Source organism: Saccopteryx bilineata, chromosome 8 (assembly GCF_036850765.1).
Source record: "Saccopteryx bilineata isolate mSacBil1 chromosome 8, mSacBil1_pri_phased_curated, whole genome shotgun sequence".
NCBI lineage: Eukaryota > Metazoa > Chordata > Mammalia > Chiroptera > Emballonuridae > Saccopteryx > Saccopteryx bilineata.
In genome coordinates this window covers 9841010-9868327 of record NC_089497.1, presented here as the reverse complement: position 1 = coordinate 9868327, position 27318 = coordinate 9841010, and the positions used below count along the sequence as shown (strand labels likewise).

The 27318-nt window shown below is 41.6% G+C and overlaps 1 protein-coding gene across 6 annotated transcripts in view; it reads right to left on the bottom strand.

Annotated features, from left to right (window-relative positions):
• Positions 1–3373: 3373 nt before the first annotated feature.
• The window catches only part of NRIP1 (nuclear receptor interacting protein 1), a 104002-nt gene continuing 80057 nt past the window's right edge, over positions 3374–27318 (bottom strand). For 5 of the 6 annotated variants that reach the window (XM_066241927.1, XM_066241926.1, XM_066241925.1 and 2 more), the window contains one exon: positions 3374–8466. In XM_066241927.1, coding sequence (XP_066098024.1) covers positions 4654–8133 — 3480 coding nt within the window. In that variant the 5' untranslated portion in view covers positions 8134–8466 and the 3' untranslated portion in view covers positions 3374–4653. Of the gene's footprint in view, positions 8467–26136; positions 26253–27318 lie in introns of all 6 variants that reach the window. The other variant, XM_066241922.1, reaches the window with a different exon arrangement.

The following is a 27318-nucleotide window of genomic DNA, read 5'->3' as shown; positions in this document are numbered from 1 at the left end:
CATTCTCAAGTATTCATTACCAATACACACAGTATATATTTACATATGTATAAGAGCACACATACATTTTTGAAAAATGACTGAAGACCTTTTTTTTTCTAATTTTGAGAGTATGTTTATTAAATTAGGGGACAGTGAAACAAAGGAAGGGCTTAGGGTAGACGGAGCATCAGGAGAGCCTAGGCAGTGCTCTGCTTTAGCCCTCTAGAAACAGTGTAGGAAAGGAGTGGGCCACACTGGGCTGCGTGGACTGAAAACTAAAAGTAAGTGACAGAAATGAGCTATGCTGGGGCTGCTGTTAGCTTAGTGGAAAGTGAAGGATAGAGGAAGGAACAGGAGAGTGTAGGCAGTGCTCTGCTCTGGCTCTCTGAAAAGAAGGGAGCCGCAGGAGGGCTGCTGTTAGCTTTTTTAAAAGAAAGAGGCCTTGGAGACAAGGTCAGGGTGCAAGCCCATACGAGCTTCCACTGCCTGTTGCTCCCCTGGTTGCAAGTCTCATGGGACCTTAAGAGTTTAAGAGAAAAGTAGAAAGATGTACCTGTGACGGGAAGAAAGGCGTGGTTAAGCTCCAGAGAGCTCACGGACCTTCTTTTTTTTTTATTTAAAATAATCTTAACTCCCACTGAAACTTGTATAAAAATCTTCTGGTCGGCCTGACCTGTGGTGGTGCAGTGGGATAAAGCGTCGACCTGGAACACTGAGGTCGCCTGTTCGAAACCCTGGGCTTGCCTGGTCAAGGCACATATGTGAGTTGATGCTTCCTGCTCCTCCCCCTTCTCTCTCTCTCTCTCTGTCTCTCTCACTCCTCTCTCTCTAAAAAAAATCAATAAATAAAATATTAAAAAAAATCTTCTGGTCAAATCTTAACACAATTATTTATCAAACTAACTTATTTTGGAAACTGTACAAACTCTTCCCCACTTTGAAATTCTACAATAATCATTCCAGTTACATACCAAATAACAGAACTAAGGCTAGGTAGGACAGACCACAGACAGCCTTTTTGAGCTATTAACTCAACTTCCCTATCTCTAGATACTCTAACTCACTGGCCACCTTCTTCTTCTATTTTTTATTTCTCTGAGAAGGGCAAAACTGCCTTGAAAACTTATTGCTGTTTTGATGACCACAGACTTTTATGTTTATGGAAAACCAAAATTCAGAGAAAACCCACAAAATAACAGTCATTTCAAACAAGAGATAGTACTTTTTTTTCTCATTTATTCAAATTCACTGCAGGAAGTAAACACTAAAAGATTAAAAAACAACAAAAAAAATTCACACTGCAGTATGTACAGTTTCATGACATCACATGAAGAAATTAAGTTTCTAATAAAAATGACAAATTATATACTGAATATCGCATCAAAATTGGTTGTGTAAACCCCAGAATTCATACCGTAAGTGGTAATGTGCCTGTATTCCAGTACGCTGGGATACTCCTGGTATAATATTATGTTTCCAATGAGATTACAAAATTCATGAAAGTAGCTGTGTGAACTCTTTATGTTGAAAAGTGGTTGACTTGATTTTAAAAACTTTTAAGACCCTTGGATTCAAAGCACATTCTTTCACAAAGCTTAAACCACAGAAGTCACGCCCAGAAATGGAATACTGTCATGTTGGGATGAACATCTGTTTTGACTTAAGACATTTTGCCAAATGCACAGATGCACAGGGTCCCCCATGCACGTTTCATGCAGCAGGTAATCACAACTTAAATAAAAGTTTTATTCTATACAATTGTCCAGACTTGCAACTGTATACATACATGCACAAATGTTAAACCTGTTTGATTATATTTACACTTATACATGGAATATACAGAAACTAAAGAGATTAAAAGGCTTTTCTGTTGCATTAGAACAATACAAAATATGTATTTTTCATTAAGGAAATCACTATTTACATCACCTTTAAAAACTGATTTTAACATCTTCATGTAACAAGTCGATATATATATATATACATGTTATATATATATATATAAAATATATACTCTCACCAGTTTACTCTTCTGAAAGATGCAGCAGAGAATAAACAGGTAATGCTACCTTACCGATGTCAATGAGAGCTGTAAGTACCCTTTCACAAATGACTTCATTAGGAAGAAATTGTCTAGATATCTAAAATAGTCCTTGAAAAGGTGTATATGTGCACCCCTGTATCTACATATGAATAAAGTGAACTTATGGATGTATGCCCTTTCTCACTGCTCTCTTTAAAAATTATCCTAAACTCAAATTGCGGACATTCCTCAGTAAATTAGAACAGCATTCTGTGTGGTCATGTTTATTTATGTATTCCAGATCCTCATTCCTTTAACTGTTAACAACAACAAAAACAACCAGCCAACCAAAGAAACACACACACACAAATAGTAATGCTGGCTTTCTTGGTATTAAAAAAAAAAATAGAAAGCTGGACGTGAGATCTAAATTTCACATCCTTGCAAAAGTACGTTTTTTTCTAGCATACCTCCAAGGCTCAAGATACTTCCAAATGGTAGAAAAAAAAAAAAGACTGTTTAAAAGCTTATTTAGCTAGTGTAGACAATATGATTGCCACTAAGTAAATATGGAACAGAACAGAGTATATGCACTGGCCGGTGGAATTTTCATTTCAGAATCAGCATATGACTTCATTTCTCCGGGATGGAGCATAATATTCACTCCTATTACTTTATAATATATTCAGTAACTATGTACAAATCATTTTGGGTTTTAGATCATATTAGGAAATAATGTCCATTTTTAATACAAAAACCTTAGAAACAACTTCGAGTAGAACAACTTCAAATAGATTTCCTTCTTAATAGTTGATTATATAACAATTTTCTGCTTAGGTTAGCTGCTGACCTGGTTCACAATTAAAAAAAAAAAATTTGATGAATGAACTGTGGATTATAAAACCTGAACTTAAAAATATGGACTTGTTTCACGATTGAAAGAAACCCCAGGTGGCTCAAAAATGTAGTAGGTTTTTCCTAGACAACATCAATGTCTACTGTTAACCACTATTTAAAAATAGACCCATGGAGTGACCGTAGAATTCTCTCCTGTCATGTATATGTGCCCTTATACTTTTTGTTTACTCATTCTTAGTGTAGTGCCTTTCTCGGGTTTGAAATACATGTTTTCATCTTTCATTGTTCCTAGGACAATGATTTCAATAGAAATTAAGGATGTATTCAGGAGAAGTTTCTAAACCATCCTAGAATCACCTGAGTTTGGTAAGTGGCCCTGTTATTCCATCCCTAAGGCTAATTAAGTAGATGTTACTCATTAGAACACATAGATAATCACAGATTTTCCTGAGATCTTGAGCCAGATATGAAAGTTGACCCCACCACCCATTTTGTTTTTGTCATAAAAAGTGTTCTGAACCCGATTTCCAAAGATACAACGGTAATACATATAACTACAATACTGCAAATATTTAGTTGATGTGGGACTGACTGTATTGGGGAAAATATAGGCATCAAATAGTTTTGTCTTTTTTTTTTTTTAACAGTCCTGTGTTCTAAGAAAAGTTATAAGCAATGGTTCTCAAACTTCAGTGTGGAGAAGAGACCATCTAGGGGCTTTCTTCTTAAATGTATTCAGATGCAGATGGAGACTCCCAGGTCCACCTATAGAGAATCTTGTTCTGCAGATCTGGGTGCTGCCTAGGAATACGCATTGTAAAGCAAGTGCCCCTTATGGTTATAACGGAGGAGGTCTGGATCCAGCGTTAGGAAACCCTGGTGCCCAGACTCACAGGTACCAGAGTCATGGTGAGAAGTCACTTTACCAGAGAGGGTGAAAACTGTCCAAAGAAAAGCCATTTTGCTACTGTTAAAAACAACTTCTTAAATATTCAGGAAACCACCTGACGATAAATGTTAACTTTCCTAATTCTGTAAAAGGGGGAATATTAATTTAATAAAGTTGTCAAAATACAAAAATGGAAATCTGCCTTTTTTTTTAAAGGATCTATCAAACCTCCATCAATTGTAATCAATTTTTACTAAGTAGTACAAGGTCTAAAGAAAATACATATTGAAAAGGACTCAGGTGGGAAAGACACACTGGGAACCACAAAACCCTTTCCAAGAATTAAAAATAAATATATATATATATATATTTTTTAGCAAAAGTGAAAAATGTGTTTTTTTTTCTAATTTATTTTTGAGTTGGATAACGAAAAGTGAATCGGCACTAGGTTTTTTATTCAATGCTTATCCTTGAAAGAGTTATTGAACAATTTGGACACTTTAAAAAGTGTTATGTAGGCTGACTTCCAAAAAAAGAAAATAAAGTACCCTCATAAAGACAGCAAAATGCATTTATCCACGAGAGATGGAAATTTCCATTTTAAATTATGCCTACTCTCTGTGATGATCAAGAATTTCGTTCGTTGGCTACTCACAGTGGTCTGAAGCCTACGGAAGTGTTTACCCACCAACCGCTAGCGCAGCAGTTTCCTCCTGACATCTGACGAAGAGCAGTGAGCAGTATGCATATTTAAACGTCACCAGGAACCAATACTTTCCAAAATGAAAAAAAAAAGTTTCAATTATACCATGCTTTTCTCAAATCATGCTCTTATTTATACAGATCTCAAGTTCATACTCATTAGTTCTAAAAAGATCCAGCGCTGACTGGCAGGTCAGTTCTATTCGGACTCTTTTTTTATCGTCAGCACACTCCCCAGGGGTCCATACATCTCTTCCCCATTTGCGCCGGGTGGGCAAGAGGCAGGATTTCCCAGATGGCTATTGTAAGGGCTTCTAAAACCGAAGAAAGACTCTTTAGTTTCTGCAGCAGGAAGGAACTCTTCTTTGATTGTCACCTGGGAGACACTCTCAGCAGAGGAGGGCTCCCTCCAAATGTCCCTGTCCGGGGTTTCTCGGCTGGTAACAGAGTTGCCCCCTTTCTGCAGCATGTAATACAGTATCGGGTTGGTTTTGGTCAGTCTCGGAGAGTCCTTTTCATACTCATTCTTATCCACGTCTGCGATAACCCACTTCATGGGTCCCTTGTCACTGGCCAGAGAACACCCATTCAAAAGCCCGGGTTCTGGTCGAGACCCCGCATAGCCCACGTGCTCCGGAAAAGGAGGACTCACGGGAGTTTTCACCGCTCCCGGGTACGGAAATGTCCTGTTATCCACGCAGCTGCTGTGCTGAGCGGAACCGCACATCAGTCCATTTAAAGACGAAATGCTGAACTCAGGCTTGCTGTTGGTCACGTTATTTTTGTGTCCTTTCTTTTTGCTCTCGATGACAGAGTTACTCCTGTGCTGGGACAAATCTCTCACACAGTTTTCCGAGAGGAGCAGCTGTTTCAGAACATTGAAGCTTTTGCTATCTCTGGCCCAACTCCTATGTTCGTTTTCACTGGCTGAACCGTGGCTGGAGGGGTATTTAAATTCGAGGTCATTTCTGCCAAATTTCGGCTCTTGCTGACTCATCAAGGGCCCGCACACCAACTCTGCGGCACCGTGACCGTGTGCAGCGTCGACCATGTTGTTCTTCACCTTTTTAAATGGATTTTCTAATGGCTCAGTATAAAGCTTCCTTTTTTTAGGGACCATGCAAAGATTCTTTGACTCTAGAAAGGCCAGTTCGCTATTTCTGGGACCGCTGTCCAGATCCTCCGCCAGGTAGCTCTCTTGATTTTGTCTCAGCAATCGACTTAACAGACCGTTCTTGGAGAAGGAGAAACCCTGAGGGGAAACCGGCTCCGATTTCAAGTCCTCGGAGGAAGCGGGTAAGGCAGCTGCGCTTCTCTGCATGGGGGGCGCCCCACCGAAGAACGGGGCGCCCTTGGGGTCCTGGCTCAAGTGCAGGTTCGTGTGATGCATGTGGAAGTCATCGCACGGCTCCGACTTTATTTTCACCATCAGTATCTGTTCGCTTGAAGCTCTGTCTGTAGGTTCCTGAGTTCTTTCATCTCGAAGAAGGACTTTCTCTTTCTTTTCACTCTTCCCTTTGTTGGGGTTTCCCAAGAGCAACTGGAGGACTGTACGCCTTTCCAGCAGATTTTCTATCTCGGAACCGGAAAGTCTCGGTTCAGAACCCGTGGCTTGACCGCCGGAGCTTTTATTTTCTTCAGCTGTGTTTGTTTTATTTGCGAGCAGAGGGCTGCTTAATCCGTCGACCCCGCTTACGGGTCTGTCTGTACTGGCGGTCAGCTGCTGGCCGGGTCTCTGCTCTTCCCCCGGGGCGGCGGACTGTACTCCACACTGCGCTAGGTTCTGTAACAGTTTACTGGCACTGAAAGTCCCCGAGTTCTGCGCGCCTTCATTTAGGACGACCGGTTTCTCACCGTGAGGTTCTCTGCTCTTCGTCAGGTCCATCAAGTGGTTCGAGGTGCTGCTGTTCGCTGGCTTTTCGGACTGAGGGCCGCAGGTGTACGGCGGGGAATTCCACTTGATGACCAGCGGGTGCTGGGAGAGGTTGATGGGAGACTCGGCCTGGGTGCAGGCCAGCAGCGGCGGCGTGCCGGCTGGGGTAGTCCTGTGCGCACTGGGGCTTTCGATGACCGAGGTCCTCGCGTAAGCCGGCTTACTGAACTGGGCCGCCTCGCTCTGCTCTTCCTGAGGGCTGGTGTTTCGTTCTACATCTTCTTCATTCTTATGGCCAAGCAGCAACTGAAGCAGTGTGACTTTCTGGTGTGAATTGAGCTTCGAATTCTTTGAGGTATCTTGATCTTCCTTGATGTCGACGGTGGGGACCTTCGGGTCCCAGGTGTTCAGCAAGGACTGAGTTAAGTTATCCAGAGAAACAGGTGGGTCAGGCTCCGGCTTTTCGATCCTGTGTTTGCAAGACAAGTCGATGGGCACACAGTTGGAGTAGGAGCTCTCGTCCCCGCTGCTCTCGTCGGTGAAGCTTGGGTTGTTGTCGGAGAACTCGTCAATGGTTGTCGGCGTACTGCTGTCCTCAAACACGCTCCCTCGCTCGCTGTGACTGTGTCCGTTCGTCGGCTTAGGGAGGGTCTGGCTTTTCAGAAGATGCAGAAGCAAACTATTATTAGCAGCTTGTTTTATGTGGTTTCTGTCCTGTGAGTTCTTATAGCCTGTGTTTTTGGGGGAAGAAGGAATGATACCCACGGGATTTTGAAACACTGTACTTTTGCTCGCCAGCAGTTTGCTGGACGATGTTCTTGCCTGACCATTAAGATGGCTTGACATGCCCTTCGAGAGCTGGAAACTGCTGACATCCTTCTGGCCATTTTCTTGTAGTCTGGCCATAGCGGCCAGTCGTTCGCTCGCCGCCTGGTTTGCGTTTTGCGTTTTCAGAGCGTGCTCCCGAGAATACTGCTGTAGGTGGGCCTCGCTGGAGAGGAGCAACGCCAGCTGACTGCACGCCACGCTGGGCTTGGGCGACGTGGCGGGGCTGGCCCTCTTCTCCACCATGCTGGCGACAGCCTGCAGCCTGGCCGCACACGACAGGGGCTCGCTCATGACCTTCGTCCCACTCTGTCCCACGTGGTGAGGTGACTCGACAAACCGATCTCTGACGAGGTTCTTGGTTACGTCGGGAAGATTGGTATCAGGCTTTTGATCTTTAGCTTTGCTTTTCTTCAACAGGGTTTTTAAGTGACTTGATGCAACACCATAGCACCTTAAATCTTTCTCGACTTTTAAAGAATCGTGGCCGAGGGCATAGCCTTGCTCCTTGAGGCTCTGCCGGATTTGCTGCGACAGGGCCACCGTCTGCAGCCGGGAGCTGAAGGACTGGAGCAGAGAGGCCAGGAGCGTGCTGTCCTGTTTGCCTCTCGGCACGCTGTCCACCATGCCAGCCAGCAAGGCCTCCTTCTTGACGTTTAAATTGACGATGGAATCCGACAGCCTCTTCCGCTTCGCTGCGTTCCAGTCCTCCGAAGACTGCAAGAGCCTGGCTTTCTTGAGGTGCAGCGTGCCAGGTCCCTGGTAGGGGTGCGTGTTGGGAACCGGACCATTGCTCTGACAGGTGGGAAATGCCGTCCCGGCAACGTGAAAGTTCTGATCCTCTTCATGATGGCCAGCAGGCTTCTTGTCGACGGCAGTACCTGACCCCTCTGCGGCCTGATGCATTAGTAATCCTTCTAGGTAAGTTAGAACAACAGAATCCTGGTGCACATCGGAGCCAAGCTCTTCTCCATGAGTCATGTTCAATAGAAGTGCTCGCGAGGGCTCGGTTTCTATTCACGTCAAAGGATGGTCTTCCTGTGGCCGAGTGGGATAGCCCTTCAACACGTGAGTGTCCGGCTATCACCTTCCATGGTCATTAGACAGTGACGTACCGAGACTTCTTCTGGCAAGGACAAAAGAAGACGCCAGCTGACCCCTGTGCGGCCTGACCACAGAGCTGACCAACTCCTGGCCAAGAGGAGTGGAATTCCTTCACACGCAGGTCTGCAGCAGCAAGCGGACGCGGTCCTTAGCGAATCTCCCGCTTCTCCGGATTCATCTCGCTCCTCATTAAATGCAAATGTCAGCGCTCTAAACAAATAAAAATAAAAAATAGTTAAGGAGGTACGGAATTAGAATTGTGCTATGATACCTATAAGCAAAATAAAAAAGAGTAATTGCAGTTTTCATATATATATACACACACACACACACACACACACACACACACACAAATATATATATATGCATTATACTCACTTCTTTAGTAATTGGCCATTCCTATTAAATTAGAAACCTCTGTTGGAAATGCTATCAATTAAATCATATTATAAAAAAATGATCAATAAAATATTTTAACATAATAGGACTATCTTCCAAAGCCCGCTGAGTTTTTGGATTTTCATGAGCACACTTTGGCAGAGTAATGTGAACACTGAGTCTACTTTGTAGACATATCTGGGTTAGGGAGCTGGCATTAGCTTCCGCACAGCATTGGGACTCAGGGAGGGACGGGGCGGAAGTGCAGAGAGAGAAAGAGACGCACACACGATACGGACCCTTGTGGTAAGTCCACGTGGACCCACGCGGTAAGTCTGTGGGAACCCACGCGGTAAGTCCGTGTGGGGCTGAGACCTACAGAACAGATTCAGTTCTGACATCATCACCAAACATCAGCTATCCCCTTATGTAATTTTTAGAATTTCAGTTTTCAAAGAAATGAAAGCGCTAGCAAGTATAAGATTATTTTGTAGACCTGTGCAATGTGCTGACAAACATACTCATAACATTAAAACAACAGAGAATAATTCTTTATGTGCTCATTAGTGTGGTAATTTTTAAATTTTTATTTAGAATTTTTTAAAAAGATTTTATTTCTTGATTTTAAGAGAGAGGAGAGAGAGAAAGGTGGAGGAGGAGCAGGAAGCATCAACTTGTAGTTGCTTCTCACCTGTGCCTTGAACTGGGCAAGCCTAGCATTTCAAACCGGCCACCTCAGCACTGCAGGGCGACCTCTGTCCTCTGCGCCACCACAGGCGAGGCCCACGTAGAAATTTTAATGTCAAGTACATTCCTACCAGACAGAGAAGACCTGAAACCTGTAACCCCATAATTTTGTAAGATGTTCCTAATATAAAATACTCCTCTTCTACCCATGCTATTTCTTCCTTTTTGTGAGTTTGTATTAATAAGTATAAATAAATTAAAGTATTATCTGTGCTTGGAAAACCCTTTTAAAAAGATTTCAAAATAAAAAAAAAAGAATTTAAAAAATGTGTTAGGGTATTTGCACCACTTTTTTTATTTTTATTTTTAGAGAGAGAAAGGGGCAGTGAAAGAGAGAAACGGGAATGTCGATCTGTTCCCGCATTAGCCCCGTCTGGGGATCGAATCAGGAACCTCTATGCTTTGGGACGAAGCTCGAACCAACCGAGTTATCGGGCCAGGGCATCCTTGCACCACTTCTTAGTTTAGAAACTATGGTTACGATTATACAGATACATATAACCAGGAGTATACACAAAACTAACGCATCGCCCTGTAGAAAAGTGGGTGAGAAACGAAATTAGAATACACTTAAAGGGAAGATGAATAATTGCTTCCAGAAAATTTTATCTAAGTCAAGATGGTTATTTTTCATCAGTTTCTTTGAAAAGAAGTTCTATAAACAGTACCAACACAGGTAGCTGAGAGAGGAGAATGAGCTTCTCATAAAAACCTGTTTTTTAGTAAGAAAACCTGTAGATCAAAGACTGTGTTGACTGAGAGACTGCTTCAGGCACGGCTGCCAGCAACACCCACCACCACTCCGGCAGAAACGAGTGCCTAAGAAGGCAGAAACACCGGGGGGACTCAGGCCCGGCTCACTCACTCACTCACACCCTGGGATCAGAAACTTCAGGACACCGCATGAGCCAAATCTCTTTAGATAACTACCGTTCCAGCCGTCAAACAACTGAAGTGGGGAGAAATAAATAGCAATCCTTCCTACATCTTTTCTAAGACTTGCCTTTTCATTTCTATAGTACAGACTTTAATTGAGAAATTCAGGGAAGAAAACAAAGGAGGAAAAATACTTGGTTACAATATGGCTCATTGGGACCTACAGATATTAGCGTATTATAAATGTTAAATATAACTACTGCATCAGATTATATATATATATATATATATATTTAAATTTCTTTCCATCGATTTGAGAGAAGAGGAGGAAAAGAAAGGAGAGAGAGGAAGGGAGAGGAAGAGAGAGGAAGAGAGAAAAGCATCAACTCGTTCCTCTTGTTTTTTTTTTAGTGCTCACTGATTGCTTCTCACACGTGCCCTGTGACCTCCCTGTAGGGAAGGACGCCCCAACCACTGAGCAACCTGACCAGGGATCAATATACTTATTAATGTTGAAATTGTTTACTTTTACGTTAGTATTAGCCTACCTTCTTTTCTTTTAGTAAAAAGACAACCACATTATTTTTAACCACCGACATATAGTTTACTGGCTCCATTTTATATACATCTTACTTCAGAATGCCACCAGTTGTGTAACACTACTTGGGGATATTCAGTTAAAGATATCTCAATGTTGACACACATGTAAGGATTTGACTTCTTCCACACCCAGTCTATATGCACACCCGTGTTACCTGCGGCGTTCCTGACAATGGTAACAACTCAAGGGGACAGGGTAGGGGGAATAAAAATGACAGGGTTGAAGGGCACATACCTATAACCAGTCAAAACAATGAACAGAATCCTTGATTTTTAAAAGCAGATGATACCACCACTGATCAAAATAATGTGTAACAGTTAACTACCTCTTAAAAATAATCTTGCAGAAGGAAGCAGCAGCAGCCGCCGCCACCATATGGTGACAGGAGATGACCAGACTCTGCGTGGTGGCAGCACAATGCGACATACAGATCATGTGTCAGGGAAATGTACACTTGAAACCTATATGATCTCATTAACCTATGTCACTCCAATAGCTCCAGAGATCTATTGCTCAGTATAATGAGTACTGACAATAACATTGTACTACGGTGATGAAATGTGATAAATACTGCTTCGATGGCACCTGTATTACAATACATAAATAAATGCATCCTAGTAACACACTACACACCTTAAATTTTCAAAATGTAAAACATGTCCAAGTTAACAGCAAGTAAAAAATAAAATGAGTTAGCTACTTTAGATTTGCAAGCAATGTATTTTAAACTGGAATATTTATAAAACACTGTGATTTCCTTGCTTGTCAGCAGACCCATTCTGGGCTTGTGCTTAACTTCAATAACAATTTTATTAAGACTTTGGGTACTTGTCTACTTAGAGAGTCTCAACATTCTCTTCATTCTCTTAAGTAGAGCCTTAAGAAACTCTTCTTGTATGGCGCAGGCTTGTTAAATGACTTCTGTCAAAAGGGAACAGAATTATTCAAAACGTTTGGTTTACAGCAGGTAAGAGTAACTAAAGAGAGTAAAAGTGAGGGGAGGGCAGGAAAAAAAAAGAAAGAAAATTTTAAATGAATACCTCACTCATTTTGCAAATCATGAGATTTCAAAAGGAAAAAAATTAAGTTTACAAACTAAAACGGAGTCTATTAATATCCTGCCTTTAAACATTAGGTTGGTGGATATACCAGGCAAAGATAGATTTCTTTATTGAACATTTAAAATACATCTCTTAAAAGACGGCCCTGAATTAACACGCAGACTATTCCGTAAGAAAACTGGTCACTTATTTCACTGCCGCACATCCTCCAGGCACCTCCAAATTTTCCCGGTGGCCTAGTATTTTAGTCTTTATTTGACACAGCTGGAAATAAATGATGAATCAATTCCCAAGATAAAAGGGCAAAATGCCATTTAAAAAAATACTTAGAAAATTATGTTGAAGTTGCAACTTTCTTTTAGTGCTTTAATCAATAAAACAGTTTCTATTTGCATCTATCTGAACAGTATAACACTCCCAACTGAGTGTTATTTGAGTCTCTGAAGTAGTTAAACTATTTCCATTGCAATGTATTTTTGCATTTTCTATTTGGAAGTGGTTTCTTCAGCAAAGAGAAATTTTGCTGTATTCTGTTCACTTTTTAAAATGGTAAAACAGAAGTAATGAGATTTTGGATGAATGAAGGATGCATCTAATAGGATTCTTGTGTGTGAAACTACTTGTGGTTAAGAGATAATGAGAAAGGTCTTTCTTCAGCTGTTTTTAAGGAAAAGATTCAGTATCTTACTTGGAATCAAATTCTCCATTCAAAACACATTCCGAGTAGTCACTCTGTATGCTATTTAGATTATGTCTAATGAATACCTCATGTCTTGTGATTGTTTCCATGCAATGGACTCCAATTTCTTCTGCATTATCAAGCAATAGCGATGTGAGTATTAAATTTCCAGGTATTTCTGCAATACTGCTTGAATGATTATTTGGATCCCTGGCTCTGGTTCTTCAAAATGCAGAAGTAAGGGGCTACTTAATCGTGGCATTCAACAATAATTCCTATTGTACAATATTATCTAAATTCTACTACGGCTTATTGAGGGGATGCCTTTGATACAACGGCTAAGAAAAATCCATTAAGATATCTTATTAAGGATTAGAAAAAGCATACCTTATTACAAAGTCCTAATTGTAAGCCTTTTTTTAAGCTATACAGATCCAGAGGAACACCTGACAGAACTCATTATGGTTCTTGAAGGTGAGACTTGAAGAAAGTTAAACAGGAAACAAAAACCCTAGAACAATTTATCAAGAGGATCTAACACCAAACATTGTATCAAAATAAGCGAGAGTAGCCTCACAAGACAAAGTCCAATGAACAGTTAAATTCCATAAACACTAGTACTTAACTTCACAGAATAAGAAAGGAAAGGTAACATTTCAGATGAGAGTTCTGGAACTTCACTGAAAAACAAAGACTACAGTGACTCCTCTTTATAACTTAAAAGTTAGCTTTTGAAAAAAAAACAACAGCAACAACTAAGAACAAGAATAAAGGAAACAATGGCTGCCATTTCACGGCCACGAATAATAAGGGCAGAGCAGGAAAGCAGGTCTGAAATTTCATTTTGTCAGATATAGTTTTAGTCTTGAAAAAAAAAAGAGGAATCAAATTATTATATGCCCTATGACATAAATAGAATCGCAAGATAATAAACTTTCTTTGTAGCATTACCTTTATCAAAAGGTAGGTGTGTGGTTATACAATTGATGGGTGCCAAGAAAGTAAATTGCTCTAAAAAACGTTTTGCTCAAGTGAGACACTCAGCACCTGCAATTAGAGCTCCTGAGTGTCCTGCCCTCTCCCAGGGGCTCTCATTGTGGATGTAAATTGTCTTCAGAGATGGGTAACAGAGCCACTGACAGCACAGGGAGCAGACCAGCTGCCCAGACTGCTCTCCACGGCAACCTGAAGGACTTACATATTTTTGCCCTAGGCCAGATTTGCTCCTAACTTCCAGGTCCATCAGCTTCAACTTGCTGTCAGCTGCTCCCGCGGGAGTAAGAGGCTGTCACTCACATTTCCTATTCAGAGACACTCGGTAGGGCACACCAATGCTGGACTGACTCAAGTGTTCAACACAAGATCATACGTGTCTAAGGACCTCTTCAACTCTAAACTTCTATTTCTACGATTCCAAGTAATTTGTCAGATATTAGTTGATAAAAATGACATGCATTTTAACCAAAACGATGGTACATTGTCAAAAAGTTGTAGACACAGCTGTGACCAATATATTTTCTTAACTTTTTGAGTGAATTCTAGGGGAAGGCAATGATTCTGAAATAGCTATACCTTTTATCCATCCAATCCCTGAAAGTTATTTATCTTCACTACTTTCTTTAAAGGAGACATCAAATTTCAAACAGATGTTTATTTATAAACTTCATAGAAACTTATATTCACACTGGAATGTTTGCTTACCTCACAATGGCTAGATACTGAATAAATATAATAGTAAAGATTTAGGATCCCTAATGACAGAGAAAAATTCATGAGAGAGGTGAAATAATTGTTCCGTAGCAGAAACAAATATTCCCTATAGTTGATAGAGCTAATTGGTAAGAGTTTCGTCTTTTTGAATGATTAGAAGAAGGCTTAGGTATATAAATCAGATTCAATACAATCTATCATCTATTTAATTCTGCCTCTATAATTTATTTAAAAATTTAACTTTAAATCAAAATTAAGATGAAAATGTTGGAGATTTTAAGTTAAAAAGGCCCATAGAATCAAAGGAGCTAAAGAATGAGCCTAATCAACAAATAATTTCCACTTAAAAAATGCAGTACCTTCCTAGATGCTGTGTTGTATTATTTTAAAAACACAGCAAACTAGAGCTTGCTAAATAAAATTAATTCTAACTACAATTAAAAACATTCCAGGGAGAAGACTTGGGGTGGTGCACACACAATACGATTCACAGACAGAACTCCACACCTGAAACCTTTGTAATGTTATTAACCACTGTCGCTCCAATGAGGTCCACAAAAATAGAAAAAATCCAGGAAGAAAAATGATTATACGTTAAAGAATACACATGGTGTTAATTTGGCATCAATATTAATGTCTGTTCCTCTGCCTTCTACTATTCTCAGAGAAACAATGGTTTCTCTGAAGAAACATAAAATAATCATTAAAAATTATTTTGGTAGTACATGAAGTGTGGGAAAAAGGGTTTAAATATAAAACAAACAGAGCATAGCTCTTTCACTAGCTCTTCAAAGTTGCTTTCCATCAGGTTTCAAAAGAAAAATATTTTCCAATCATTATCAAAATAGGAAATATCACAGAGAATGGTGCTTTTCTATTCTGCAGGAGTTTACAGGTACACACATATATCCACCTACTTCTGGGACTGGGGCATAAATCCTACTGAACTCAACTCTGGGTCACCCCCTCGCACCCCATCTCTAGAAAAGATCTGACACACAGACACAGCACAAGGTCAAGGTCACAGATCAGGAAGAAACGTCGCCAACAGGACTGATGTCAGCGCTGGCCCGGGATCACGGCTCCCGGGGTTTTAGTACACTTACCAGCCGCTCTGCACTCACTCGCAGGGTACATTCTGTCTTAAAGATGTTCTCTGTCTTTGAAGACAAGATCTTCGTGTACTTTTTGTTACAAAGCACATTCTGCTAAAAATGCTACCGTGGATCACAGAATGAGAAACCAGTGTGTGTGTTTCAAAATCATGAGTTTCTCTGTGTGTATATGTATAGTATTTGCTTGTATATGTATTTATCTATTTAACCGTTTGTTCTAACTAATCACTGCCAGGTGATAATTTTGAAATTAATTTAACTTACAGATCCCTGAATTGATCAAGCTCCCTCATACCTCCCAACTTTTGTATTAGCTGAAATGGAAATTAATTGCATATTCCTCAATTTCTTGGGCCACTTCTTTCCAAATACACAGATTTACCTGCTAAAACTTGGCTCAACTATATAGAAAACTTTCATGATGTATACCCACAGCCATTCCTGAGAGTTTCCAAAGTATGCATTCAGGAAGAAACTTTGGTTATCAACAGCAGCAATAAAAGCGATTCTTAACGGAATATACTACTAAACAATGCAATTATCTAACAACACCGTAACTCACGCTTCAGCTTATTTCAACAGGATATTAAATTTACCTTAAATTACATTTATGAAACTAAGAGTCATGTGCTGAATATTGTTACTGAAGTAGTGTCAAAAAATAATTTTAAGTAGGCATAATGCTTTTGAAGTAAATGTATAATAGAAAAGCTTTCCATGTTAATTTATACATCATCTACTCTCTTTCTTTGTATAACCTGCTCGTTACGGTACATGCACGTGTACTCACTGAGTAGTTTTTCATTTTCCAAATATATTTTTTCATGAATTAAATACGTTTGAGTAAAAATACCAGAACTGATATATCCTAGAAAGACTGCTGCTTTCTCAAATAACAAAGTAAAAAGAAAAAATATATATCAAATTAACAGTGGGGTTTCCTTTACCAGGAAGAAGCAGGGTGTGGATATATCAACATTACTAGTAACAGACACTTCATGTGTACAGGCGGTCCCGGGGTTATGAACGAGAGAGGTTCTGTACGTTTGGAAATGGACAGTGCTTAAATGCACAGAACGGTAAAAACAAATGCTACGGTAAGACAAACATCTGTCTAAGTTGCTTTCACAGGTAAAATCTACCTGTTCCAGCTCACATACAAATTCAGCTGAAGAACAAACCCACAGAGCCTGTCTTGTTTGGAACCCGGGGACTGCCAGTACATCAAACTGTGATCACAGAGTCTACTGACATGTTTTCTTTTAAAATAAATAGAATTCTTTAAAAAATAAATTATTAAGATCTATTGAGAAGAATCACTTATCAATGAAGACACATGTGTTTTCTGTATGCTGCCTGGGGGACAGGGCTTGTTGTGAATGAACCATGAATTCCGAGCTCACTCTGAGGCCTGAAATGACCCAGAACACGAAGCTTCCTAGATGGCAGGTTTGGGTCACTCTGGGGCTGAGAAGCATCAGCACAGACACAAGCATGGGCAGACACAGTGGCGATACCTGTCGGTGTGAACTCAGCAACCCGGACAGACAATTCATGAACAAGAAAGAAGATGCACCATGTACCTGGAGAAGGTCTACCTTTAAATATTCAGAGGTACCTTTAGAACTCTGTTCTTCCAATAGGAAAGTACAGCTGCTGGCACACCAGCCAGTGTACTTTAAATGGTTTTGTTTCTATTGGAGAACTTGCCGCCCATACTTTCCCTGACCTTTCCTTTCTGCTCATCTGTACACAGAAGCAACTGTCTACAGCCATCGTCTCCGCAATGGTAGCCGGTCACGTCAATCTGGGAGCCAGCCTTGCTGCGGTCCAGGTCTGGGGACGCTCAGTGCCTACAGCAGGGACCGCTGCCTGTGGCCCTTGCCAGGGCACCTGACACTCAGAGAGACATACAGACTAAGGCGGATGGTGGGAGTAAGGAGGCTTGAGAAGAATCTCCCGTTAGCCGCAGAAGAAACAAGAGCAGCAGTCTAGATAACAAGGTCAGCGTTTTTCTGATTTTATCAGACCAAACACAAAAAAACAACAGAAAAAAACTTGAGCAATTAAAATAAAGACAACTACTTCTATCTATATACTATTATCATTATTCAATCAAGTTAAAAACTATTAACCCCAAATACTTTAGTCATGTAAGAATCGTGATTTCTTTATTATAGTCATTGTCTTTTTTGTGTGTGTTTTTTTGGACAGAACGATGAATGAAATGGCACACATCTATTATACTTATCACTTCTGTTTAGTTCACCTAGTATCAATTATTTAAAATTTTATATCAACTGTTTCCTACTGTTTATATATTGTTTTGTTGCTTTGGCCCTTACTGCGTTTTCAACTGTAGCATTTTTTTTATTTTTATTTTTTATTTATTTTTTTTTTTTTGCATTTTTCTGAAGCTGGAAACAGGGAGAGACAGTCAGACAGACTCCCGCATGCGCCCGACCGGGATCCACCCGGCACGCCCACCAGGGGCAAAGCTCTGCCCACCAGGGGGCGATGCTCTGCCCATCCTGGGCGTCGCCATGTTGCGACCAGAGCCACTCTAGCGCCTGAGGCAGAGGCCACAGAGCCATCCCCAGCGCCCGGGGCCATCTTTGCTCCAATGGAGCCTTGGCTGCGGGAGGGGAGGAGAGAGACAGAGAGGAAGGCGCGGCGGAGGGGTGGAGAAGCAAATGGGCGCTTCTCCTGTGTGCCCTGGCCGGGAATCGAACCCGGGTCCTCCGCACGCTAGGCCGACGCTCTACCGCTGAGCCAACCGGCCAGGGCCTCAACTGTAGCATTTATATAAAATAAATAATTTGTTTCATATTCTTGTCATTACACATGAGGATAAAACACATACCTTTCTGCTTAGTCCATTCAACCACACGATCCTATCATCATCATCATCAGGTAACAAAATATCTCAAACTTAAAAATACATCACAGAAAGCATTTCTGACTCATACACGAAGCCCCGTTTGCCTATAATCAAGCTAACAGAGTAAGAGAGCGCTTGAATCTATGAGTCTCAGCTAAGCGCGCACACCCACCTGGACAGCTGCCCCGAGTCCCCCCAGGCTGAGTGAGGACAGCTCCTCGTCTCTGGGGCTCCACAGCACCCAGAAGATCCTTCCATAACCTCATGAACACTTTCATTTTGGTTTGTTCACACCTGCCCCTCTCCTACAGTGTGAACTCTTCATGGGCCAGAATCACGTATTTATTACCCTTACGCCCTAGCACCTGGCAGAGACTATATACTCCCTGCAGCACAACTAGGCAACCTCTTGATGCCTCCCGAGTCTATGACTGAGGGCTGGGCTGTCATAATGCTAAGGTACTTTTAGATTTAAAATGATTGGATGCTATTCAGAATGGCTGGTCTTAAATTTAAGTCCCCCACCCACCCTCCGAATACAAACTAACATAAAAAAATCAAAATTAAAGATCATAGTAAAGTATTTTACTTTTTGCAGAAAGTTCTGTGGGTTTGGAAAACATGTGTGACTAGTATTCTGTTAGAACACAAGATTTACATATTTTAGAAATATATATATATATATTTTTAGAAGATTTAAAAGGTTTTTATAAGAGGATCTTTAATTTTAACATTTGTTTATAAAAAACTGATCATATTCATTTAGTTTCCTTTAATTGGCATCTTCACAGAAAAGATTTATAGAATCTAATATGCCAATGTTTCACAATATATTTTTCCCCTATGAACTACTCACTCTATAAAAAGTTGAATAAAATCTATTTAATAATAAAATATTTCATTGAATTTTCTTATATTGGAGTAGTGTGAAGAAATGATGTATCACATCAAAATACTCCCTAAAACCAGACAAATCCAACACATCCTAAAATACAGTTATGATAAAATTGGGTAAGAAAGCCTTTATGAATTAACTTTGTCCTGTGTCAACCACAGTGGAGAAACAGCTTCTTTATGCCCTTTAAAAAAAAAAACAAATCAATCACTGACATAAACAGTAATGCCATACTGAAGAACTTGAACCCTTTACATTATGTTATAGATTAAATAAAACCAGTCAAAGCTATTCTCTGGGTAACCTTTCTCATTTGAACCTGTATTTGTAGAGTTTCAAGGAGCTGTGTTCGGCTAAATAAACTGTGTTTGGCTAAATAAAAACACAATCCTACCATAAAGAGACTCGTTTAGGATGTGTAAAAGTAGTAAAATTACTTTTTAAAGATTTTAAATCTGAAAAACTAAAAACCAGTTTAACAAAAAGAAGTATTAGCCAAGCAACTCTTGAATACTGATACCAGAAGAATCAATGTCTTTGCCACGCCTGCCTTCCTACTTCACACCCTGTCTGTGAGCTGCTGTTAGTAGCGGTATGAAAATCAAGGACACTCCCTCCTCTGACCTACATTGAGAGGGTAAGCTGCCGACCTCCTCCTGCTTGCTGGCATGGTATTAGAACCTAAATGATGTTTCTGAGGTTCTAGGAGGCTATGAAATCATGTGGGTCCAGAAAGTAATTTTGATGTTGATGGATAAAAGACCCTTTCTAATATGTAGTAAAAAACAAATCTTACCCACAAAAGGCTATTTATTCAGGCATTTGTTTAAAGATATTATAGCTCCAAATCAAATTTCCTTGTCTATCATTACAAAAATATTTTTGGCAGACATTTTATGTATTTGGACTACTGACTTCTTTTAAAAGCTAAACTGATCAATATCCTCACCTCATCATACTGGGAATAGAAATTAACAGAACTTGTTTGAAATTTACAAAGCAGCTAACTTTTATGACGAGAAGCCTATTTTCCTGTTAGATTTTATAGTATAACTCGCAAATTGATTCTACAAACACGGCAGGATCACAGAATTCAAAGGTTAGAATTGAGTTTAAAGGCCATCTGCCTAAAAAACCATCCTATCTATTGCTCAAATACCTTCATAACCTATTTGCTAACTCTAGTTGTCAAGTTTATTTCTGGAAACCTCTACTGAACCTGGACTCTCTTCCAAGGTGTTCTCTTTTGGAATCAGGTGGCTCTGGGTTCAATTTCTGCCTCTTCTACTTACCAACTGTTTGACTTTGGGCAACTTAACTACATTCAAAATTTTACTTACAACCGTGCAAAACCCAAAATTTATTTTACATAGCCTCAAGGAAGAAACAGAATATTCACAAGGAACTCAGCACAGTGCCTGCACACCAAGCAGGTGCTCAGTAGTGTTCTCCATTATGCAGAGAACTTGCCCCATATTTGCACAACCCCAACAGCACAAAATTCTCCCCGGCACTGGGCTAGAAGCTGTCTCCTGCTAGTCTGATCCCTGGTTCCACTGGGGTGATCCAGAAAACAAAACCAATCCTTCAGTTACCCTCCAAACACTAGGCATAGTTGCCATATTCCACTGTCTATCACCTGATAAGGTCTTAGCTAAGAGAGTTAAATTCTACGGCTGACATATGTCCAGCCAAGGGCAAACATAGAAGATGAGCGTTCCTGGGTGCCAGTCTGTGGTGGGTACTACAGAGATGCAATTCTTTACAAACTGTTGACTGCCCAAAGTAGTGTAAAAAGCTCCTGGGATCTCTCTGCCAGACAGCTGACTCCTACGAAGTTCACTGTGCATTTACAAAAATGCCCTGCTTTGGCCTCGGCCAGGCAGCTCAGTTGGTGAGAGCATCACCCCTATACGCCAAGGTTGCGGATTTGATCCCCAGTCAGGGCACATACAAGAATCACCAATGTATAAATAAGTGGAACAACAAATTGTTACTTCTCTCTCTCTTGTTCTCCTTTCCTCTCTGTCTCTCTAAAATCAATCAATTAAAAAAAAAAAAAAAAAAAAAGAGCCCTACTTTTTCCCAAGTGCTTAAGCCATTCTTCCTCCTCAAATAAAATACAAAGGTATATTTTTTTCATTTCTCCTCATGGCGTTGGCAAATATATTATCCTCATTTACATTTTAACAAGTAAGAATACTAAAGCTCAGAGCAATGAAGTGATTGGTTAGATTGTCCATTAAGAGGCTTGGCCACAACCATATTCGGCGCTTCTGAATTCCAGCCTTTCCTATTATAGTCAATTGCCCCAGACTATGACAAAAGTGAATTTGGGAACATTTGATAAGGCAAATGCTTTCGCAGCACTTTGAGAACTTTAGATTACTTTTCCTACTTTCCCAAATCTCGTCCCTGTTGTTTTAAGTCTCTTGTTTTTCTTAGAAAGTACACAAAGCTCAGAGTTTAAGAGAACAAATAGTCTTTGGATTCCTGACTGTGCAAGTCATTAGCGGATGGTTTTGGTCCCGTTACCTACCCATCCGGAACTCAGTTTTGTTAGCTGTAAAACAGGAATCTAGTATCGAGCTCACACAGCTGTATAGTAAATGTAGTATGTATATATACAACAGTGTAACACCTGGCATTTTCTAAGTACTCGTTCAATGTTCACTAGGAACATAGCGCCAGACTAGAGGATTTTCTAAAAAAAAAACAAAAACAACAACAACAACAACAACAAAAAACCCTTCCTTGCCAATCAGCTCACATGAAGTTCTTTGGGCGGGAGGACTGTCGTTCATGCATTTATGTTGCCACGCCTCGTAGTTAAAAGGCACTCAAAATTCCCTGCTGAATGCTTTAACACAGTCCCTATATATCCTTAAAAACAAACACTGAAAAGATAATTTGGATCTTAATAACCTAGCTAACTAATGCTTTAGTTTCTTAGATGTTGTAAAACACGCTGACTTGGTCATGTACCCGGGGTGCCGACCCTTTCTGTCTTCCCTACACCCTTTCCTTAAGGAGTCTGTTCCGGATGCACTGGCCCCAGGGGAATGGACCAACTCCGGGAACCTGACTCAACCCAACCCATTCATTTCCTCTCTCGCAGGCCTGATACTCAAATTAACTGAACACCTTCCTTGTTGGGGGCTTTAAGAGGCCACATGTCACAGGGAAGGACACAGAGGAGTCAGTGTGCTGGGAGAACGAGGGGCCGCCCACGGGGCTGCTGGACAGTTCTCAGTCGCAGGCAGGGGCGGTGCACTCCTCTCATTGGTCCCTACCAAGCCTATCGCGTTGTGCGCGTCTCTGATAAACACCCCTGTGCTTGGCGCTGAGCTTTGCTGAGAGGGCACTCACAGCATCCCTGTTACCGGGGTGTGGCAGGAACAAATACTATGTGAGCCAGGGGACACCTCTCAATCCATGGTGCTCAAGACCTCTGCAAATATCAACACTCCTTCTCCTCACTTCTCCTATATTGCCTGCACCCCTAAATATGGTTTAAGAGCAACACACACCTCCGATTTTCACGCAGGGAAAAGCTAATGACACCAAGAGGTAAATAAGACGTCCAAGGTCATACTTTAGAGTTTGTAGGGGCAGAGCTGATAACAGAATTTCAGATTTCTTATTCCCAGGAGCCTGAACTAACCAATAAACCAGCTGTCCCCCTCGATGGAACTCAAGTATGCCAATTATCCAAACTGTGTAGAAAACATTGACCAAAACAGGGGTTAATTAGACATGGGTTGTTCTAATTCCATAATCAGCTCTTTCCCTGAGCTGCCCTGGGAGTGAGGAACGTATCTTTTGCAGGAATGGGAAGGAGGCCAGCGCAGGCCATCTGGCTGCGCCTGTCCTTTCATCAGGTTACCCTGCAGCTGTGTGAAACTTACTGATGTTGAAGAACTTCACAGTTTAATTCGTTTTATCATTTCCTTCTACTCTATTAAGTTTAAAAGTAGATAAATCTTTATTTTTGTATTAGCCAAGCAGTTTAACTGATTCTGAAGTTACTATATGAACATATACATTCTCAGTGTGTGTCTATGGGCACTGGAAATTGAAATTTTCTGATGTTAACAATGGTTTTTCATATATATAAAATATATATATAAAGTAATTCATAGCTCTGGCCGGTGGCTCGGTGGATAGAGCATTGGCCCAGTGTACGGACATCCCAGGTTCCATTCCTGGTCAGGGCACAGGAGAAGCGACCATCTGCTTCTCTCTCCCTCCCTTTCCCCTTTCCCCCCCTCACAGCCAGTGGCTCGGCTGCTTCATGCATGGCCCTGGGCGCTGAGGACAGCTGTGTTGGTCCCGACCAAGTGCATCAACATCAGGTGCTAAGAAGAGCTCGGTACTTGAGCATCGGCCCCAGACAAGGTTGCCAGGTGGATCCTGGCAGGGGTGCATGCGGGAGTCTTGTCTCATTATCTCCACTTCTCCCACTTAAAAAATGAAAAAAGTAAATAAATAAAAGGCAATTCATTTAGACCATGGCCACTAGAACAGAAATAAAGACTTGCTATTCTTTTCACATGGAAAGGAAAACAAAAGATGGATCATCCTCTCAGTCAAGGTAAAAGGGGATCATGAAAGCGCACTATTTCCCTGTCCACTCCTGACTCCTCTCACACGAGAATTTTACTAAAATGACAACAAATCCAGACTACTAAATTCAGAGCGCTTCCTAAGCCTGGGAGCCAGATGCACACCCATCGACTGGGTTCAAACCGTACCTGTAACTCTGCCATTTGCTTCAGGCAGTAACTACTCAAGAGCTGCCCCAGCACCTAAGCATGGGCTCCCCCCACCACTCCCCTCTCCCTGCCTCGCTTCCCCTCTCCCCTCTCGCAAGTGACTTCCTCTTGTCTCAGTCTTTTCATTCTCAAGTCTGAAAGAGGAACGCTGCTGGTACTCAGAGCTACAAAGGCTCCTAAGTGCTGTTAGTATGGCCACACTTCCTATCTGGGGAGTGGCGTATGGGGTGGGATGGGTCTGTGGGTTATTACTACTTAATAAAGCAAGCAGTAGTGTTCAGTTGTGGGTCAAACCAGAGTTGTCCAAGCCCTAGATGACAAACCTTGAGCAAGGTTCAAGGCCGTGAGAAAGACTAACTGGAAGAAAGTCCGGCTCAGAAGGAATGCTTTCATCCGATACGCAAGCTAGGTATTATGCCCATGAATTGAAGAGAGTAAGTAAGGGTCCGCTGAGGACACTTCAGCAGGAATCAGAGAAGAGGGAATGGAAGCTTCAGGGAGACACCGGTCTTCACGCTGTATGTGTGACTGATTCTGGAAGATGAATTTCCCAGCACAAAGGGCGGGTGGATGGGTTATATTGAGGTTGGCAAGCAAATGAAGACCAGATGGTTCTTGCTCAGAGGGTTAGAGAGCAAAATATTAGATGAGAGGATCCTGATTCGGCTCACCTCCACCGTCTCCAGCAAAATATGCTCCTGTTTCTAAGGGCAAACGGGCAGGGCCTCTACCAGTGGGCAGCACACTGCCACAGCGCCCGCAGGCACCGTCCATCTGGGAAACTGAGTGGAAGGCCGGGTCACCTGGGGTCAAGGGAGGCCAGGTCCTACCTAACGGCTCCAAGCACTTCTCTTGTTTCCTTTGCTGCTGTAAACTCTTGGGTTTCCACCTGTCTCCGATTCTTTTGAAATAAGCGTTGGCAGCTCCTGATACTAGATTACAGCCTTGGCCCCAAAGGTTTCCACAATAATTGCCCAAAGGAAGGAGTCAGAAATAACAGTTGTTCCATGGTGAAATAAACAGGAAAAAAGAGGCAGAGGGCTGCACTGCGGCAGTTTCGACAACTACCCGTCACTCAACGCCTTCCTGAACGTCACCTAGTGCCTCTGCCCATCAACGGGAGCAGGCTGGCATCAGCAGAGGCGAGACAATGACCCTCGCCTTGTGGACCGGCGCCTGAACTCCAGGCTATGCGCAACGCTGAAGAGAGAGAAAGGTGACCGCATGGTGCTGTTCTCTCTTTGAGCCTCGCTTCACTCATTTAAAAGCAGAAGGTTCAGCGAGACTCTAATTACTTTAGCTCATTTTACAGTCCTTCTTGAGAATGTTCGTAGCGCAGCTAAGCCTAATCACTCTGCTGTCTTTCTCTTCTCCATCTTTTGGGGATGGGTGCTGCTTTCAGGGGACGAGAATGGAGTCTCCCTCTACATGGAAGAAAAGGTCTTCTTTCAGCTTCCTTCTTACCCACAACAGGGAGATTTTTAAAGTGTGACTCCAATATTTTTGCAGTTAAAAGATAATTATCATGGATACCAGAAGGAAATAAAAACAGTTGACCCCTCTACAACACGGGCTTGAAATACGTGCATCCACCTATAGGCAAAGTTTTTTCCACAGATATACACTGAACCCTCCGTATCCTTGGGTTTTGTATCCGTAGAGTCAACTGAGAATTGAAAACAGTATGTTTGGTCCCTGGGAATCCGCAGATGAGAAGGGTTGACTATGCCTTGTTCCACGTTATTTGATACAATGGACGTGAGAACCTACAGATTCCGGTATCTGCAGGGCTTGAGGGCGTGTCCTGAAACAAACACGCCCCCTCCCCATACCAAGGTACCGTAGTTAGTTTTTGAAGAGTTCATAGCTACACTCAGATTTTCAACTGCATGGGGGTCGGCACCCCCAACCCTCACATTTATCAAGGGTCAGCTGTGCCTGCATAAATTATACCAAGTTCTCAAAAAAGATAAGAGAATAAGTTAATATCCATACTCCTCTCTGAGAAAGAAGAAATCAGAGAAAACAGTGCTCGTTGTCCCACAATGTTCTTAAAGTCCAGACAGGTGACAAAGGTCTCACTGCCCCCAATAGTAAAGTGGAAGATAACTAAAAAAGATTGTCTGTTTCCATCTGAGAGGGTAAAGAATAAAAAAAGTCACCTCCTCCAGGACTGGAAAGTGGCTTTTCCTTTCAGGAGTTTTTTCTTTTTCCCAATTCTCTGAGCTGTGTTTTCTCCTTCTAAATCTGGTACAGTCACTGAAGGAACTCGGCCAACCTTTGAAATAAATTACAGAGGCAAAGACATCACCAACAACGTAACCTCCACATTCAGCCCCAGTGAGTTTTGCGGCTTACTGATATATCGGTAGATATGGTTGATAAGTTTCTACATTTCATTTAGATAAAAGAATATCATTCAAAATTTCAAAATAAACAACTCAGTATTGCCCTAAAGAAGTGTTAATTGTAAACGTGGATTTGCCACAAAATAATCGTCAAAGTAGATTTACCATTGTGTCTCCACAACTCCCAAAATGTGTGTACACTACAGAAGTATTCTCGGGAAGAGTGGACCCAAAGGGGAGGAAAAACAACTTCAATGTACTAAAAATCCATGATGCACTAAGAAGAGCTCCCGAATTTGGCCAAAATTTTTTCTAAAGTATGATTCAGTAGCAACAATATTATGAAGTAGAAACCGGGGATGCGGTGGCAGAAGGAAAAGGCCAGGGGGAGGCTGCAGAACAAGCAAGCGGAAGGACGCAATTACACACTGAAATCTGCACACTGAAACAAAACTAGGGAAGAGGATGCCCTGGACTCTGCTTTCAACTGCATAATCAAGAAAAAATGGTCATAAGATACTAGTCAAATCTTATTAATAAGATGATGACTGAGAAGGGATAGAAATGATTAAACCTTCTTTCATCTATCTGTTCAGTAACCAGTTTTTAAGCTAGTCAAAAAAAATGCCGACTCCCATGCAGAGGATGATCATAGTAACATGTAGTGTTAAGTGTTTACATCTTTGTGTTATAAGTGATGGGCCTGGAGACAAGAAATGATTCGTGGAAGCAATGAAATAAAATTGAGACCAGTAGCAACAACACAAATAAGAACTGAGAAGCCCGACTCCACACCTGCCTCACGAGACGGGCCGCTCGTTGGACTGGACGCCACTACAACTCACCAGGCAGCAGTGCAACCCTTTAACACGGGAGTCTGCGAGTCAGATCACCCCTGGTTCACTTCTCAGAGGCCGACTCCACACCTGCCCCACGGGACGGGCCGCTCGTTGGACTGGACGCCACTACAACTCACCAGGCAGCAGTGCAACCCTT